The sequence below is a fragment of the Schistocerca piceifrons genome, chromosome 3 (genome assembly GCF_021461385.2).
Source record: "Schistocerca piceifrons isolate TAMUIC-IGC-003096 chromosome 3, iqSchPice1.1, whole genome shotgun sequence".
Lineage (NCBI taxonomy): Eukaryota > Metazoa > Arthropoda > Insecta > Orthoptera > Acrididae > Schistocerca > Schistocerca piceifrons.
The window spans coordinates 487850792-487871225 of NC_060140.1; the positions used below are offsets into that span (position 1 = coordinate 487850792).

The 20434-nt window shown below is 40.9% G+C and overlaps 1 protein-coding gene across 2 annotated transcripts in view; it reads right to left on the reverse strand.

Annotated features, from left to right (window-relative positions):
• The window catches only part of LOC124787970 (zinc finger protein 26-like), a 146998-nt gene that overhangs the window by 22525 nt on the left and 104039 nt on the right, over positions 1 to 20434 (reverse strand). For both annotated transcript variants that reach the window (XM_047254977.1, XM_047254976.1), the window contains 2 exons: positions 15051 to 15148; positions 4657 to 4823 (listed from right to left, as the gene is read on the reverse strand). In XM_047254977.1, the coding sequence (XP_047110933.1) occupies positions 4657 to 4823; positions 15051 to 15148 (265 nt within the window). The remainder of the gene's footprint in view (positions 1 to 4656; positions 4824 to 15050; positions 15149 to 20434) is intronic.

Genomic DNA, 20434 nt, shown 5'->3' on the forward strand with positions numbered 1-20434 from the left:
GGGAAAGGATTTGTACGTGCTTTGGTGAGATAGACAACATGTGGAGTATTGGAGTGGAAGTAGGAAAAAAGATAGGCAGGTGGGAAGCAGGGACTAACAAAGTTATCTACAAGGGTGGTTATGGGAAGGAAGGGTATGTTGTAGATAAGAGTTCCACCTGTGCAATACAGATAAGTTGGAACTGGCACAAAGAATCCAGATGGAATGGGCTGCGAAGCAGTGAATAAAGTGAAGCACATCATGTTGGGCAGAAGGAAGCTGATGTTACCTTGTTGAAAAAAGAACATCCTGTTATCAACTTGGAGGGATTTAGGAAGCAGAAAACTACCGGAAGCCTGAATCAGGACACCCTGATAATATTCTGATTGCGAGTGGGATGTGGGAGACTGCCTACAAACCACATCCACACTTTTTGGAGACCAGACAGCTAATCTGATCAGTCTCCTATTCACCCCTCCCCCTCCGGGCTGAAGCAGTGTACTCAATCTGTCTTTGTATAGAGTAATTTCTGTGTGAAAATGTGAGAAAGTGTTCTAAATGTTTGCGAGGTGGAACACGAGAGCTAGCTCGCTATACACCTAGTGGGATGTGGGAGACTGCCTACAAACCACATCCACGCTTTTTCTAAATCATTTTAAGCAAATGGTTCCTTAAGGAAGACCATAGCTGACTATATCTGCGCCAGCAAAACAGTGCACTTGACAGTTCGCGTTATGTCAAGTTAGGTTGCCTATACTGCAACAGCGACTTTGCAACAGAGGCCTCTTTACACATAGCAGACTGCAAGGAGTTCCTTTCCACTTTGTAAATATAAGCTACTGAGCAATAAAATTTGTTTTTCAGTTGCTGCCACAATGACATCAAATAAACAGCTGCATAATACTACTGAAATCAGGACAACAAAGCACACGCTTTTGATAAGGAGCAAAGAAAGACACAAAATAAGCATTTGATGATGACTGGTATCTTAAAAACAATGTGGTACATAGTTTAGAAAATAAATAATAACTGAGATAGTAACTTCTCACTGTAGGTAATTCCATACAGCTCCCCATCATCACTCTTGTTGGAATTAATGAAAAAACCATCTTGATTGTTGTTATACTGGCCGTTGTGGCTGAGCGGTTCTAGGCGCTTCAGTCTGGAATCTGGCGACCGCTATGGTCACAGGTTCGAATCCTGCCTCGGGCATGGATGTGTGTGATGTCTTTAGGTTAGTTAGGTTTAATAAGTTCTAAGTTCTAGGGGACTGATGACCTCAGATGAGTTAGGTTTAAGTAGTTCTAAGTTCTAGGGGACTGATGACCTCAGATGTTAAGTCCCATTTTTTGATTGTTGTTATCACCAAGACAAATCATAAGTTGATCATAGTCACTAATGATACCTTCCACTGTCTGTGCTGCTCAAATAAAGTTTTCAATATGCTTGACCTTTTTCCTCCGCGAGGCTGCATCTACAGTCACAAGAGCTTCACACAGCAGCTTTCGAGGTCTGTTATTGTAAAGGACTTATTACTGTTCCTTATGTATGTCTTCACACCAGTCCATACTTACTCATTGGGACCAAAATGGCAGTTGTATGGTGGCAGCTTATTACAGTATGATGCAGCTCCATGGCGATTTCATCTACTAAATATGTAGGCATCGTAATATATTTTCTTTATGAAGCAAACATAGCCGAAGTTTCATCGTGGTCATAAGTACAGCAGTATTTTGTGCCTGTAACTACTGCACCACAACTTCTTTGCGGTCATTTGTGGGTAGTGCCTTACTCAGTATCACTGAGTGATATGGAGCATTGTCTCTTACAATTGTTGTAGGGGCAGAAAACTGTTTTAAAAGGTTCCTGAAGCACTCAACAAATTATGTGTAGTCCCCATATCTTCATGGTAATCACCTGTCGTTTTGGACCGAAAAACTAAAAGTTCATCAGGAACAAAACCGCTGGAAGAACCTGCATGGACCACAATTAATCTTGCTCCTGTTCCCATCAACTGATGACCACAAATACGTGCTCCTTGGAGTGTCATCCATCCAGCACTTACTAACAGCTTCCCCAGCGTTAAACCACATTTCATCTAGCCATATTATGGAATGAATGTCCTCGCCCACAATTTTGTGCAAGAATATGCTTCGAGCTGTTACAATATGCGACTTTTCTAACAGGACTTTGTGTCTGTCTGGCATTTTGTAATGGAAACCCATACTTTTCAGCACAATTTTTTGTGACAATTTCCCACCCCTGAAAAGTTCACTTTCTTTTAATGACACTAGCAATTTTGCTATGGTAAGATATCCTTTTCTGCTGTAGTAAGCATAAATATGCCTGGGAATAGAATCAGTGTGGAAAGAATCTAAGTCAGTGACAGCATGAGCATACTTTTTCTTCTTTCCAGAAGTCGCTAAAAATACATTATTAGATCAAGATGCCTCAGAACCATTATACCTCATGTCTACATATCTCATGTTTTGCAGTAACACTCACTCACTTACTACTGTTCTTGCACTAAGTCCAAGAGCTTTCGACATGTGTTCCATTACTTCATCAGCGGGAACTGATGGCTGTGCATGAATACTTACGTATTCTTTCTTCTGACTGTAAAACTCCCTTACTTACTAATGTTCTTGCACTAAGGCCAAGAGCTTTCGACATGTGTTCCATTACTTCATCAGCGGGAACTGATGGCTGTGCATGAATACTTACGTATTCTTTCTTCTGACTGTAAAACTCACAAGTCCTCCATAGTAACTCTAGTGGCTGGTTGTTTAGCAGCACACTTTGACGTAAAGGATTGTCACTAGGCGAGACGTGTGACATTTTTCACTTATCAGAATTTTCTAAAGCACAGAACAACTCAAGCACACAATAGAAACCAACTGCAACACATGCTGTTTATGTACACACAAAACAAAGCCAGCAACGCAGGAGCTCTGACATCAGAACTGGAAGCAACTACTGAGCCAGGATTGGTTTGTCCCGCATGCCAGTACTTCACGCTACTCATTCTTCACTTGTTATAATGCTACACTGCCAACCAGAAATGCATATGTCAAGTGCAAAGTTTTAGCAGTCTTGGTATAACTGTCCTACCCTTTGAGAAACGTCCACATACATACAGTGCAACCCCACTTTTACACTTTTCAAGGGACATAAAAAAATAGTGTAAAATGCGGGAAAATGTAAAATGTGGGAAATAACGTTTTAAGCCGTAAAAGTTACGTACTGCACGCACAATCAAAGTTGACACATAGTACTGTAGCTGATCGGAGTGACCGTAAAGGCATTTCCCATTTACAGTCGTCCCCATCAATCACCACGCCAAGTGTCAACTTTGTTTGCGCAATTAATATAGGATACTCCCTTGCATTTTCACACTTTATGTATGATATATGAACATAACATGCATCAAAAGGCTTGTCAGAGACTTGTTCATTATCAAATAAAAGTTTATTATCTAATAAAAACTGCTGATGTAACTAGAACTGATAACTGTCTGGGAAGTAGGAACCTTTGACTCAATTTCATATGTCATAATCGACGTTTTTGAAAGCCTGCAGCTGTCATTCATTATTTAAGTAATGAAATACTGCACTAGTTATGTATTTTTCCATGCTTAGCATGACACGTTCCAAGAATTTTTTCTTGTTGTCAAGGGCAAATATGAGGATAAGTATTTTGTGTGGTGTTTTGAATATGTGTTAGTCTGTGTCCCTTGCACTGTAGTTGTCTTTTTGGGTTATCTGGTGCTGTGCCTTCTTAGTTATGTGGACAACCACACACATGAAAACTACCACTCACATTGTTTGTTTGTGTAACATCACAAAAACTACATACGTAAATACTGCACTTGACAATGAGAGTAAATTCTCGAAACACATTTTGCTCAGTGTGAAAAAATTATGTAACCGGTGCTGTGTTTAAACTAAAAACATCGAGCAAAACAAAGTGAATGACAGTGTCAGCTAGTGCTACAAGTGGCCGAACACCAAAACACGCTAAGTATGCTTCGACAAAGATGTTACAATGATCGCAACAATCACAAAACTGCAATTGCGCAATAGAGACAGTTTGGAAATGGTTGTGATTGGTCATGATATCTTTACTCGAACGAACCTAGTTACTACCATCAACCACCACACCAAGTGGAGCTTGGCCGCAGGGGGAGATAAAGCACAAATTGTTCCAACTTTTAAATGTTCACTGGTTCAAATCCATTGAGTAGAGTGCCCTGGTGTCAAGAAACTTAACCATGTAATATTTGTAAACATTATTGGATGGCCAACATCATGCCAGTGTCATTTATTTCTCCACGAACATTCTTTTTGTAATGTGTAAACTGCGGGAAAATTATAAATATGTTGATGCAAAGTCGGGTGCAAATTAACGTTGTGGCCATAGGAAATTTGATGGGAACAATAAAAAAATGCCGTAAAGAGCGGGAAAACATTAATTCCGGGAATGTAAAAGCAAGGTTACACTGTATTGTGTGTGTGTGTGTGTGTGTGTGTGTGTGTGTGTGTGTGTGTGTGTGTGTGTGTAGCTAAGTTATTTACCTTCGTTGTATTATGATTTCAAATTTTATATCATTATCAGATGATCCCTGTATGAATAAACAAATAAATAAATAAACTCAAAAACTTCTACTTAGCCACATACACAAATTTACATTCTGGCTGGTTCTTCTTTATGTTGAGCAAAAATTCCTTTGTTTGAGTCTGTTGAATCACAGTTACATCCTGTTTTTCCTTCATAACGGGAGCTTCATCTGCTGATGATTCTTGGGTAACTGTTTCATTTTCTTCTTGCAAAATCAAATCATGATCCTGCAACAAAGGAAAAAAAATTGAAGCTGTTCATACAATTTTTTTTAAATTGCAATAATAAATGAATGCATACACACTTATAGCATATGAAAGACTGCTTACAAACTGATACAGCTGCTGTAAATGATTTATTTTTAACAGTAATAATCGCTGATTGCAGCAATTAGCAGTTTTTCAAGCATTTCATCTACATTCTATTTCCTGTCAAATACTGCCTGATATAGCAAATGCAAGTATTTAATTGACACCCCATCTCTAGATACGAAAAAATTTAAAGAAATTTTAAAAGCAGAGCAAAGCTTTACTTTCAAACTAAGAAGGCAGACTGAGATCTGCAAACACAGCAGATTAAACTCAGTCAATCAAATGGACTTTCATGGAGAAAGTAAACACATCTCTGTTAAAAACATGGCAGGAACAAATTTTTACCATAACATTTTAAATTTATCTTACAATATATCAAAAAAGAAAAACTTGCACTTATTTTCAAACAGTTGGGGAACATCACCAATCAAGCCGTGGAAGGTGTATAATAATAATAATAATAATAATAATAATAAATCAGCCTTTTGTACAAACCTTTCTTCTTTTATTGTAGGTCAATTAACCTATTTTTTCCATGATACTGCACAGCTGTCAGATTACCCTTGAAACATCTAGAGGCATCCAATATCAGTCCATGATACCACAGGGTGTATATGTGGACAAGGAAAAAAAATTCCCGGATTTTTCCTGGATTTCCCGGTTAAAAGTACACTTTCTCCCGGATGAAAACACACTTCTTCCGTGTTATTAAGTGACAGCATATTTTCCCTCAGAACTGTAAAACTTGTCCTTTGAATGGTTATATTTTTATACATGGGCGTAGAATTTCCCAGCACTTTAGAAAACGAGTCAGGGAAGAAAACTCCTTTTCGAAAGATTTTTGATGTGCAGCAACATGTACACTCCATATTTTTGTTTTATGAAAGTATAAATTCGAATTCCACCAAACACCGCATGTTAATTTCCGAACCACTGTAATCGAGATTGTGATGCGCTTTTGTAAGCCAGTCATAGCCCACCAGCCGATAACAGCGGATATTCAGACCACAGGACACGTGATGTAATTAAGTAACAGTAACATCACTGTTAAGTAGCGCGGATACACAAACAGGAAAAGTTAATGTTTTCAATTAATATGCATAGTGTTGCTACAAGAAAAGCAGAGCTTTCACATATAATATTATGTCTCTAAGGTTCATAAGCTGCAAGAGAAGCTAAGCTTTCACATATAATGTTGATATTTTTTGCGCATGTTACACTTTAGGATATATTGCACAAATGTGCCAGTAAAATTTTTAGCCGAGTCCAGTGACTTGTCCTCAAAGTTTTTCACAAATAAATTAGCTACCACAAAGAGCTTCCTATAGTACTACACCAATTTGTTCATAATAATGACATGAATGTCTGATCTTATGGGCTCGAAATACTTCTAAATGGATAGTCATCAAATGCACTGTGATTTAAGAAATTCGCCGTACATTCTCGCACATAGTTCAACTTGCGTAAAAGGAAATTTACTCCGAAAGTAACACTTTTCAAACCACCATTCGCAATATTTTCCTGTGACCTGTTAGAAATAGGTGCGCTTCAGTAGTCGTCAGAGAGCACCAGACAACGGGCGCCACCGTGCTTTGGCAGCTGCTATGAGACAGGAAGCCCGTATGTTCGTACGTGTAAAACATTAAAAGATATTACATTATGTCATAAAAGAAAAAAAGACATCAGAGGATATTCCAAGAGCATCAGAATTTCGTGAACCATACTAAAATGGCACATTTAAAGTGCATACTTAAAGAGCACATTCGTATGTCCAGATTCCCAATGAAGTAGGCCTTGACCTGATATTAAGCTTTTCGGTGTGGGTTTTGGGATGTAAATTTTCTTGGAGTACCAGTAATGTATTAACTCATTTTTGATTCCATCTTATGGCACAATGCCATACGTGCTAGAAGATGAAAACGTGCTAGAAGATGAAAACATGCACATGAAATTAGCCAATAGTGTGGAACTAAACACTTTGTTTCAAACACATTGACTGCCTCAGTGTAAAAGATTGATAAAAACCAAATTTCTTTAGCAAACCGACAAAAACAACTTCATTGTTCTACAAGGCGATTAATCCATGGTTGTCAGAAAAGTGGAAACCAAATAAAATCAGAAACTAATAATGTATATTAGCCTTCTGTAATTATGTGAATGTATTTTAAGTCACTTGATAGCTCCACACTACAGAAACCCACTTTGTTTTCATTTGACGTGAGAGCAGTAAACGAAGAGGAAACAGCAAAATCACTAAATGTCACGTGGAGACTACACACATCCCAACTATAACTCAGACTGCTCTGCGCATCAGCCTCGGCTCTACAATATTACCGAACTGGAGCAATACTAAGATAGTACACCCCCCCCCCCCCCACCCAGCCCAGCCCAGCACCCTCCCTTGAATTAAAAAAAAAATCAAATTTTCAAAAATATGTTCATTTTGTAGTGCACATGTTCGAGGAAATGTAAGATATGTTATTTGGTCTTAAGTGTTCCAGAGTGCAGTGACACCACTCTTCACACAGCATTCTTCTATCGCACATTGCTGTATTTCGCTCTGTGGAGTTGAAACGTGTATATTTTGTATTGGATGCCATCAATCTATATTCAGAACAGTGGAAATTAAAATGTCCTGTGGTGCCTCTCCTGCTACCAGTCGCCAGGTTTGACATCCTGCCCCTCTTTTAAAAAATCTCACGATTAATACTGGATGGGATTATTTGTAGTCGGGAGAACAAGAACTCTTCAGAAAATTTGCACTCTTTATTGCCTGTTAGTTAATAACTTTCTGTTTTGGGTGAAATAAAATTAAATATACGATACATAAAACCAGTAAAGACAAGAGACAAGGAATACAGTACACATTTCTTCAATCCTTAGCTCCTAGCATTGTTTCCTCTCTAATCCTGCAACAGCTTTACATGGCGTGCTTTCCTTTCTGCGAAAGAATCAGTTACCTCATCAAAGTTCATCGAATGTTTTGCTACATGAAAAATCGAAATAACATTGTCTAATACTGCGTAAGCTGTTAATACAAATAGTACCCAAGACTGTTGTGGTTTCTCGATCTGATTACATCTACTTTGTCACTGTCTTCTAGGCAAAACAAAATAGGTCTTTTTAACACTGCAGAAATTGTAACACACACCAAATAAATGAGACTGTTTTGGCACAAATGGTCATTTTTATAACACGACAGAATATAATTCATGAAGACCAACATAAAATGCCTATTACGCCTGATACAAGCAAAAAGCTTTATGTTAGAAAACAGTTTCACATTTCATTCATACACTCCCATTTCTCAAGCATGAGATTGAAAAGTAGTAGTATGAGATTTTTATATAAATTTGGAATCATCATATTCTTCCCTAATTTGTGTGATGTCCACATTTCTTCTCCTTCTTCGTTCTAACAAACAATCTCGTCATGAGTAATTCTGGAACTATCCCTGCCTTTGTCAAAACTTATTCACCGGTTAACTTCACTAACCCTGTCAGAATCACCAGTTTAGTTATCCCTGATTGTTATCTGGTTAGGCGTTGTTATGTTCGTACAAACCATTTTCTGCACTACTTCCAGAATAGAACTTAAGCGGCTGCTAGATGGGGACTGTACAACTCGTCCTTACTAGTGTAGCGATCTGGCCAAACATTTTCTGACAAAATTTCATTTTCATGGATACACCGAGAAGATAATACGTAATCTTTCTTGCCTGTTATTCCTGTTAGTCATTTATTTCCACTCTAGTTGTCTGAATCTATGGATTTCCCTAGAAAATATAACAACGTTGATCATTCACAAACCCAAACAACAACATAATCAGACAGAAATTGGCGTTCACTCGTTCGGCTTTACTCCGCTCAGCTTATATAGCCCAGTCCTCTTTTGTCTGCAGGAAACTTTATTTCTAGATGTAGCGAGGATTCCCCTGACAGAGCTATCACGTACACTATGCACACATTCAAAAATTTACTTATTATTGATTTTTTTTTTTTTTTTACTATGGGAGGATTCGAACCTCCGACAGAGGGAGCCGCGTAAACCATGACAAGTCGCCTCAGACCACATGGCTACACCGTGCAGCTTATGATTAATTCAGAAATCAACTTACAGTGTGTGTTCATAAACCAACAGGGATGCACATCAAAATCATATGAGTAATGGATAGAACAATGTGCGCTGGATGCTAGGCGCTTTCTGAAACAAGGTTTTTTCTCCTCAACAATATGAACTTGGCGCCCTCTCTCCCTCACAGATCCAGGCCCGCTGCACATGCTTGAATCTGGCAGCTTTAGGGCAGCAGTAATATTTTTCCCGGTTGCATCTAGCTGCTTCCTGCGACTGCTTACACAGCCAACAGCCACATTTATGTAGCCAGAAATAGGAGAGGGTACCACTCATACGCCACTCAACTGCGCATGCGCATGAGTCCACTCGTAACTGCTAAAATGAATCTAATGTAAACCATTGTGACGTCACGCTCATCAGAGGCAATTTGTTGTTATGAAGCATTGCATAGTCTTTCTAAAGCCTTTTACACACTTTGCTGTTGGCAAATGCTTGTATGAGCACTGTGTTTTGTTGCTGTAAATGGCACATTCCCTTTTTAATTTATGTTTTATTTTCCTTTTTTTTACCAGTCACGTTTTATTGTTGTACTATTATTCTGCAGTAGCAGGATACAGTAATATCCTTTGTTAGAGTATTGATTCTTACCAGTCAAAATTACAAAAATTTAACTGCAAACTAAAACAATGAAAAATTCCCAGAATTCTATAAAATTCCCGGGTTTTTCTCGGTTTTCTCCCAGATGAAAAAATTTCCGGGTTTTTCACGGATCTCCCAGTTGTCCCGGGTCATATACACCCTGTACCAGTCCAAAGCATTATGGACCCAACTCCCTGCAGAACCCACTGAATCAGATGCCTGAGCTGCATACTTGGTATTTGGCCCCTCTACATCTTTCTATTATGAACATCTGGTGTCAGACAAATCCTGCACTTGTTAGTAAAGATAGTCCAATGCAGTCAATTGAGGCCCCATTCCAGATATTTCCTTACCCACCAACTCATATGCCATGGTGCTGAGGGATCAATACTATTGTTCATAATGGATGCCAAGAGACCAAATGGATCATGTGAAGATGGTTTCACACAGTCTGGGTCAACACAGCCCTTTCATTTGGTTTCAAAAAGGCAGCACACAGTTCTGCTGCATTTTCATTGAGGTACATTTGAGACGTAATTTGAAGATAATGGTCATCAGCTGATGTCATTACACTGATGTTATTTGTTTTTGTGTGAGCAGTCAATTACAGTCGTAGAACTCAGCAGCTTCAATGTCGTAAGCAGCACATCTGAGCACAGTGTTTCGTTTGTGAGTTGAAATGAGCTTCTAACAACAAGAAGCGACTTATCTTTTATTTACTGCATGCATTTTAGTCTGAACTCTCACATTTCTTGCATATTTGTGTATCTAGTAGTCACAAGTCTGCATCTTTTATAACTGTGTAATGCATATTTCTGCAGTTTTTAGCATGCTGGTTTCAGTCACATAGTTTGAAGCTGTTGCCAATGAGCATCACTGTAGGGACTGGCTGTGGGGATGCAAGGTATGTCCAGCACGTCCCTTGTGCCCCTGATCAGTCCACTACAGTGATGCCCCTGGTTACTGCTTGCATTGAAGATGGCCCCTCACCCATGGTCGAGTGGAAGTTGTGGCACGCAATGAAAGACTTTCCAGGGGAGGTCAACTGAAGGGCCTCCCTAGTTCATCTGACAAACAGCTTTCAGGCACTATCTGTGGCTGACAAAGATCCTTAGCCAGGTGCACTCACTCACTCTGTTCCAGAGAAAGCTTCTTGACCCACAAGATCTGGGCATCCACAAAGGATGTGGGATTACTGGTAGTTGGTAGTTGGTAGTTCCAATATCAGGCATGTAATGGGACCTCTTGGGGGTATGGCTGCCAAGGAGGGGCAGAAATCCATTGTGAAATCTTTGTGTATACTATTCCAGATCTGGAACAAGTAGTTCCAGATGCCACGAAGAGCACATTGAGCAGCCAACTGCAGGTGGTGGTTGCAAGTGGTTGCTTTGGATTGGAAGAGATTTCCTCGTTTTGGGCAGCTAGCTGAAGTGGTAAAGACTTCCAGTCTTAGCGGGCGAGACAAAGGCAGAGTTCACAATCTGTAACATTGTCAACAGCAACAATTTCAGACATTTGGTACACGCTCAGACGTTCTCTGAATGTGTACGTTGCAGATTTCTAAACTTAGTATTTCACAGAGTGGTGGAGTTTCGTGTTTTGCTTAATAGGTCAGATGTCCACTATGCACAGGAAGGGCCTACATGGGTAGCAGGGGCTGTATTGAACAGATCGAACAGTATTTTAGGGTAGAGGGTCTCAGGAAAACAAAAAAAGATTTCAGTCTTAAAGAGTGCAGAATGAACAATGAGAAGAGGGTAAAACATAGGAACCATCTATATTGTAGTTGTTAATTGTTGTAGATGTGTTTGGAAAGAAACAGGGCTCCAAGCACTAATAGAAAGCACTGAAGCTCAAATTGTTACAGATACAAGCTGGCTAAAGCCCCAGGGATCAGCTGAAAATTTTACCAAAGCCCTAGTGGTGTTCAGAAAGGACAGATTAAATACAGTTGGAGGTGGTGTGTTTGTTGCTGTCAGAAGTAGCTTACGTACGTACTTCGTGTTCTGCCTTACGGCAGGTCTTGTTATGGGGGAAGCGTCGTCAGAGAGGTCCACCACATGAGCGTCTACGGAAGTGATTCCAGTGGTGGTTTCCTGTTGCCTTCCACTGATGATGATGAAATGATAATGAGGACAACACAACACCCAGTCCCTGAGCAGAGAAAACCTCCGACCCAGCCGGGGATCGAACCTGGGTCCCTTGACGTGACAGACCGCCGCACTGAGCACTCAGCTATCGGAGCGGATGAAGTAGCTTATCTTGTAATGAAATTGAAGTAGACTTATCCTGTAAGTTAGTACGTGTAAAGGTTATAACTCACAACTGGAATAAATTAATAACTGGTTTCTTTTACTGACTCCCTTACTCAGATGATTCAGTTACTGAATAGTTCAAATAAAACATGAGTATCATCTCAAATTGGTACCCAACTCATACAATTATAGTGGGTGCTGATTTCAATCCACTCTTGATATGTTGGGAAAAACAGATACTCAAAGCTGGTGGCAGATATAGAACATTGTCAGAAATTTTACCTTTCTCTGAAAATTATTTTGAGCAATTATTCTAGGAGCCCACTCAAAGAGTAAATGATCGCAAAAAAATACTTGACCTATTATCAACAAATAATCCTGAGCAAAATAGGGAGCATCCTGATGGATACAGGGCGTTAGTGAGTACAAGGTAGTTTTAGTGAAACTGACTATCACAACATTCAAATCCACCAAAAGTAAATGCAAAATGTATCTATTTAAAAAAGCAGATAAAAATCCATTTGACAACTTCCTAAGAGTTAGTCTCTAATTCTTCCCAACTATGTAAGTGTACACCAGATGTGGCTTAAATTCAAGGATAGTATCTGTAGCAAACGAACACTAAAATCACATTCCAGAATTGATTACACATTTAACACAATTTTCAATTGCACTGTTCATTTAAAATGCTGAACTGTAGGGGAACAAGAAGCAGGATGACTTTCTTGCTATTACAACTCAAAGCACACTGAGTTAACATGAGTCAGTGTAATGATGATTCTGTTCTCCTCATCACTTTCCGCGCGTGTGTGTGTGTGTGTGTGTGTGTGTGTGTGTGAGAGAGAGAGAGAGAGAGAGAGAGAGAGAGAGAGAGAGACTATTCAGAACATGCTTCCTAAAAACACTGAACTTAGTCTAGACCACAATTTTAATGTGTTCCAAAAATGTTAATTGTAGTGTACACTTAGTTAAAAGAAAACAATGTTATCTCAATACCAGGAATCACGCCAGGAACTAAGAATTTGCTTCTGTTTATTGGCTTCGATTTTGAGTCCAACTAATTCTTCTCTGCTTTTTTTAAGTACTTCATTAAAAAGGGAATTGGTCACAGATAAGAAGTGATTAAGACATCATTTTTCACTTAAAGCAGAATTTCAAATGGATATTAATTCATTTGTTAACAGTAGTAGAGGGTCTATACAAGGGCGATGCACTTGAGGACAATATTATGGAAATGGAAGAGGATGCAGATGAAGATGAAATGGGAGATACGATATTGCGTGAAGAGTTTGACAGAGCACTGAAAGACCTGAGTCGAAACAAGGCCCCCGGAGTAGACAACATTCCATTGGAACTACTGATGACCTTGGGAGAGCCAGTCCTGACAAAACTCTACCATCTGGTGAGCAAGATGAATGAAACAGGCGAAATACCCTCAGACTTCAAGAAGAATATAATAATTCCAATCCCAAAGAAAGCAGGTGTTGACAGATGTGAAAATTACCAAACAATCAGTTTAGTTAGCCACAGCTGCAAAATACTAACACGAATTCTTTACAGACGAATGGAAAAACTGGTAGAAGCCGACCTAGGGGAAGATCAGTTTGGATTCCGTAGAAATACTGGAACACATGAGGCAATACTGACCTTACAACTTATCTTAGAAGAAAGATTAAGGAAAGGCAAGCCTACGTTTCTAGCATTTGTAGACTTAGAGAAAGCTTTTGACAATGTTGACTGGAATACTCTCTTTCAAATTCTAAAGGTGGCAGGGGTAAAATACAGGGATCGAAAGGCTATTTACAATTTGTACAGAAACCAGATGGCAGTTATAAGAGTCGAGGGACATGAAAGGGAAGCAGTGGTTGGGAAGGGAGTAAGACAGGATTGTAGCCTCTCCCCGATGTTATTCAATCTGTATATTGAGAAAGCAGTAAAGGAAACAAAAGAAAAATTCGGAGTAGGTATTAAAATCCATGGAGAAGAAATAAAAACTTTGAGGTTCGCTGATGACATTGTAATTCTGTCCGAGACAGCAAAGGACTTGGAAGAGCAGTTGAACGGAATGGATGGTGTCTTGAAGGGAGGATATAAGATGAACATCAACAAAAACAAAACGAGGATAATGGAATGTAGTCGAAGTAAGTCGGGTGATGTTGAGGGTATTAGATTAGGAAATGAGACACTTAAAGTAGTAAAGGAGTTTTGCTATTTGGGGAGCAAAATAACTGATGATGGTCGAAGTAGAGAGGATATAAAATGTAGACTGGCAACGGCAAGGAAAGCATTTCTGAAGAAGAGAAATTTGTTAACATCGAGTATAGATTTAAGTGTCAGGAAGTCATTTCTGAAAGTATTTGTATGGAGTGTAGCCATGTATGGAAGTGAAACATGGACGGTAAATAGTTTGGACAAGAAGAGAATAGAAGCTTTCGAAATGTGGTGCTACAGAAGAATGCTGAAGATTAGATGGGTAGATCACATAACTAATGAGGAAGTATTGAATAGGATTGGGGAAAAGAGAAGTTTGTGGCACAACTTGACCAGAAGAAGGGATCGGTTGGTAGGACATGTTCTGAGGCATCAAAGGATCACCAGTTTAGTATTGGAGGGCAGCGTGGAGGGTAAAAATCATAGGGGGAGACCAACAGATGAATACACTAAGCAGATTCAGAAGGATGTAGGTTGCAGTAGGTACTGGGAGATGAAGAAGCTTGCACAGGATAGAGTAGCATGGAGAGCTGCATCAAACCAGTCTCAGGACTGAAGACCACAACAACAACAACAACAACAACAGTAGTAGATAATCCATGGGCAGTGAAGTATCTATATATTGAGGTCTTTTGTTGCTCATGTGTATGAAGACTGGAAAGTCCTCCATTCTTAACACCAAAACCAATCTTATCAACAATGCACACCAGAAGACACTTAATTTCATGATGCTTCTGGTTTGCTGAAGCTTTTTGGCCATTATAACTGCATCATCCTTAAGTTTCAGTTGCCTTTGTTGCCTGGCTTTCTCAAATATTTCAGCCAGGCATCCTCACAAGTATTGTCATAATTTCCAATACTTGGAAAAATACAAATGTACAGGAAAGCTCCTGCTGAAGTTCAGCTATGTAAATGACAATACAGCTAAATAAAAATACAAAATTTTGATTAGTGGTGAGTAAACCTGCATCATGTGTTGTTTGCATTCATCAAGGCTGCTGTAAGCATGTGTGCACTGTCCACAGAGGTAGATAAGGCACTCACTCGCTTCAGTTCTTGAATCTAGAATGGGTGAGAAAAAAATATTTTTTTTTTAGTATTTTTTGCTCTCTGTAAGGACTGCAGTAAAATTTTATGTTTATGGTACACTACTACAAAGTTAAGAAGTTTATATAAAAAGTTCCCAAAATTCAGAAAAATGAATGATACCATCCATGTTACATTAAAAGCTTTTAAAATGCACTAAAATAACAAATAACATGATTAAAAATAAGTAGAACTTACACTATAAAGTACACACTGTAAATAATAGACAAGCAAGGGAAAAATAAAAAGCACAACTAAAAATAAATTAAAACTTCTTGTTAAATTGCAACACAAAAGAGTCTACATAAAATGTTGACAATACAAGGTTATTCTATATGACGGATCCATTTCAAAAATTCTCTAAATACCTTCTCCCAATAGAATTTCGCCAGGTCCTATTTCGAATCCCATGCTACTTTCCTTGATGTTGATCTCATCCACACCGAGGGCCAGCTAGACACGTCTGTCCATATCAGATTGGTTGTTTTGAGGAATAAAGGGACCAAACTACAGGGCCATCAGTCCCTTGTTTCACACGCAAACAAGGCTCAGGGTAAAACAACTCCCAAAGTACATTTGGAAAAGGGAAAGGGGGAAAATGAATGCAGAACCACACCTAAAAAGAAAACAAATGGGACAAACAAAAACAGAGAAAACATACACCATAAGGAAAAGCACAAGATTGTATTAAAACCATAGAGCAGATGGTCTGGGATGGCTGATCACAAGAATAAAAGAGGATGAGCCAGCCACTCTGCAACACATTAAAATGTCCGCCCCAAAAGGACAAGGGGAGATGAACACATGTAGGGAAAAGACGAACACAAAAACAAACAAATGAAAAGAAAGGGTGACAGAGTTAAAATGGAGGGAGGGCAGAAGCCCCAGAGAGAAGGCCAAACACCCACCCTTAGACGGTACGATAAAAACCCCCTTCACTAATAAAACGTAGAACTAAATCTGCCGCTGAGGCATTGTCACAGAACACCGAAGGCAGGGTGCTGGGACGGTTAAAAGTCCACCACAGAGCAGCTAAAATTGGGCAGTCAAGCAAGATGTACACGACAGTCAGAAGGGAGTCACAGCGACGCCGAGGTGGGTCGTCGTGATGAAGAAGGTAGCCATGTGTTAGCCACGTATTGCCAATGCAGAGCCGGCAAAGGACAACAGATTCCCCGTGAATGGCTCGCATGGATGACCGCCACACATTCGTAGTCTCCTTGATAGCACACAGTTTATTTGGTGTACTAAGAGTGCGCCATTCCGTATCCCAGATTGTGAAAACTTTGTGGCAGAAGACTGCTTGGAAATCGGTCTCCAGTAGTCCAATCTGCAGAGATGGTTTATTGGTGGCCTGTTTGGCTAGGTTGTCAGCAAGCTCATTGCCTGATATGGCCTGTGGTCCAAATGAAGGTCACTGAGCGTCCACTGGTGCAGGTGGCATAAAGAGACTCATGGATTAACATTACCAAAGGATGCCTAGGAAAGCACTGGTTGAGAGCTTGTAGGATGCTTAAGGAGTCACTACAAATGACAAAGGACTCACCAGAGCAGGAGTGGATGTGATTAAGAGCACGACAGATGGAAACCAACACTGCAGTGAAAATGCTGGAGGCATCCAGCAAGAAGCATTGTTCAGTATGGCCAACGTGAGCATAAGCGTAGCCAACAAGACTGTCAACCAATGGTCCATGGTGTAGATTATTTCTGAGCCCTCAAACTGGCCAAGAAGAGAGATAAAAGGCCGATGGAGGGCCACAGGTGGAAATGAGCCTTTGGGGCCTTGCAATAGGTCCAGCCGAAGCTGTGGCTGAGGACCATGAAGGTGTATGGAAGTGGGCCTGCAGGAAAGGTGGTAAGGGGGAAGAACTGAGCTCATGAAGAAGTGACCGGATACGGACGGCGAAGGGAAGCCCATTTCCAAGCCGCCGTTGCAGGAGAAGGACCGCCGTGTTGGGGAAAAGAAGATTGTAATTTGGATGGCAAGGCAAACTATGTATGTGGGCGGTATAATTTGCGAGCAACTGCTGCCGCCGGAGCCGCAATGGAGGAACGCCAGCTTCCACAAGTAGGCTGTTCATGGGGCTGGATCGGAAGGCACCCGTCGTGAGGCAAACCCCACAGTGGTGGATGGGGTCTAGTACACTCAGTGTAGAGGGGGCTGCTGACTGCTGAACCATATACCACGCTCCCGTACTCAATACGGGACTGTACGAGGGCTTGGTACAGCTGCAGCAGTGTACGATGATCAGCGTCCCAGTCGGTGTGGGTCTTGCATCGAATAAGATTAAAGTGCCACCAGCACTTGTCCTTAAGCTGAAGAAGATGGGGAAGCCAACTTAAGCGGGTGTTGAAGGCCAGTCCCAGAAAGCGGTAAATCTCCACTACACCTAGTAGTTGGTCATCGAGGTAACGTTCTGGATGGAGGTGGACGGTACGACGATGACAAAAGTGCATCACAGAAGTTTTGGTGGCAGAAAACTGAAAGCTGTGTGTGAGGGTCCACGATTGCACCTTCCGTATAGCTCGCTGCAGATGGCATTCAGCCGCAACAGTAGACGAGGAGCAGAACGAAATACAAAAATTGGCAGTGTAACTGAGCGGAGATACTGACGATCCTACTGCTAATGCGAGACCACTGAAGGTTATTAAAAAGAGTGGACAGATCCCTGCAGGGCCCCATTCTCTTGTATATGGGGTGCACTATGGGAAGCACCGATGCGAACTCTGAAAGTGGGGTGTGATAAAAATTTCTGTATAAAAATAAGGAGAGGGCCTCAGAGATCCCACTCATGCAGAGTAGTGAGGATGTGGTGTCGCCAAGTAGTATCATAGGCCTTTGTGAGATCGAAAAAGATGGCAATGAGGTGTTGTCGCTGGGAAAAAGCTGATCGAATGGCAGACTCCAGGTACACCAAGCTGTCAATAGTGGAGCGTCCTCGGTGAAAACTGCCCTGGGACGGAGCCAGAAGGTCCCAAGACCGGGTCAACACACATTCAAGCAGCTTGCATAGAAAGTTGGTGAGGCTGATGGGATGATAGCTGTCAACATCTAGTGGGTTCTTCCCGCGTTTTAGCACTGGAATGATGACACGGTCCCGCCATTGCGATGGGAAGTCGCCATCGCTCCAAATGCGGTAATTATAAGGGGTCAAATAAGGAGAATATGGCAGGTGTATCAACCTGGAACCACTTTTCGGTAATGGCAGCCCAAGTTTTCTTACTCATCTGAGCATGGGTGTTGTCTTCATGCTACCTGTGCGAAGCCAGGGCAGGTAATACATTATTTAAAACAAGGAATCTAACCATGATGACATTTGTTAAAGCACACAGCCTCAGCTAATAATGCAATATACGGATGAGAGCCCATTACTCATCAACCAGTTCAATGTCTGAATATTAACAAACTATAATACCAAAAATTAGTAAGGAGCTTACAACTTCAAAAAGAATGTAATAACCCAAGTACCTCAGAAGGCATGTGCTGAGAGGTGGGAATGTTACCCAACCACAAGTTTAATTAGCCTTGGTTGCAAATTACTAACATCAAGAACAGACAGAGTTGTTGAAGGAGAAGAGGTCAGTTTGAATTTTGCTGGACTGTAGATACATAGGAGGCAATACTGACCCTATCAATTATCTTAGAGAGAGGATCAAGAAAGGCAACACTGATTAGAATACTTTCTTTGAAACTCTGACATTAAGAAGGATAAACCACAGATAGTAAAAGTTATATAAAACTTTTGTAGAAATCAGACTGTAGTAATGGATGAAAGAATGTGTGCACATTCACCAAGGCTTGTCTACAGTAAGCAGTTTCAAGTGGATGTAGGCTGTAATACTTATGCAGAAATGAAGAGGCTTGCATAGAACTGACTAGTGTGAACAGCTGCATCAAACAACCTTTTGGCATGAAGACCACAACAGCAACACCACCATTAGTTGCCTGGTCACATTTTTAGAGAGGCCTATTTATAATACAGATTAACAAATGATGTGTCAGACACATTGCTAATAAGCACTGACTTTAATATTATTTTGAATCTGGTAAGATTGCCACTTCTTGCCTTGCAAGAAATCCTCTGCACCAGAATACAGCTGTCCACTCAGAGCTCTAAAAAAGGAGGCGCAAAGTTTGCATGAAAATTTGTTTACCGGCGTCTACGCGGTTATGGTAAACAGTTCATTCCCCTGTTGGGTCAATTCACTACCGACGTGACTTACAAATCAGTCACTCAGCCTATTACTTTTACTGTTGTCAGTGCTGTGAGCTCCGCTAACCTTTTTGGCCTGGATGCCTTTCAAGCTTTCGGTTTTTCTATCACTGACACCCTACAGTTGGTCTCCGAAGACGTTCCCTATCAATCATTGGAATCTTTGATCTCAGACTTTCCAGATATTTTTGAGGAGGGCCTGGGGCGTGTTTCAGATTTTGAAGCTCACTTAACGTTGAAGGCGTCGGCTCGCCCGCGTTTTCTACATGCGAGGCAGATCCCCTTGGCTCTCCTCCCTCAAGTCAAGGAAGAGCTAGACTGGCTGACAGCCATAGGGGTCGTTCTTCCCATTTATTCCAGTGAGTGGGCTTCGCCCCTCGTTATTGTAAGGAAGCCCTTGGGAAAATTACGTCTTTGTGGTGATTTCAAGGCCACCATTAATTCACAATTGGTGGTGGACACCTATCCTTTGCCTCGTGCTGATGAATTGTTCTCTGCTGTGGCGGGAGGCCAATATTTTTCGAAAATCGATCTGTCGGAGGCTTATCATCAGATACCACTTGATGAGGACTCCAAACGGCTGGCGGTCGTCAACATTCCGTTTGGCCTTTACCAATACCAGCAGTTGGCCTTTGGAATATCCAGTGCCCCGGCGATATTCCAGCGTTATCTTGAGCATGTCACGTCGACAATCCCTCATTGTATTAATTACCTGGATGACATAATTGTCACAGGCCGAAGCACGAAGGAACACTTGCACAACCTTCGCAGCCTCTTTCTCAAATTCAGGTCTGTGGGCTTGCGTTGCAACCTGCATAAGTCAACCTTCTTCCAACCGTCCATTGAGTATGTGGGCTACACCATATCTCGGCACGGCATCCAGCCACTAGGAAGTTTGGTCCAAGGTATCGTCAACCTTCCTTGGCCCGCTTCGCTGAAAGAGTTACAAGCTTTTTTAGGCAAGATAGCCTATTACCACCGGTTCATTCCCAGGGCTTTCACTATAGCCCACCCCCTGTACTGCCTTCTGTACAAGGGTGTTCCTTTT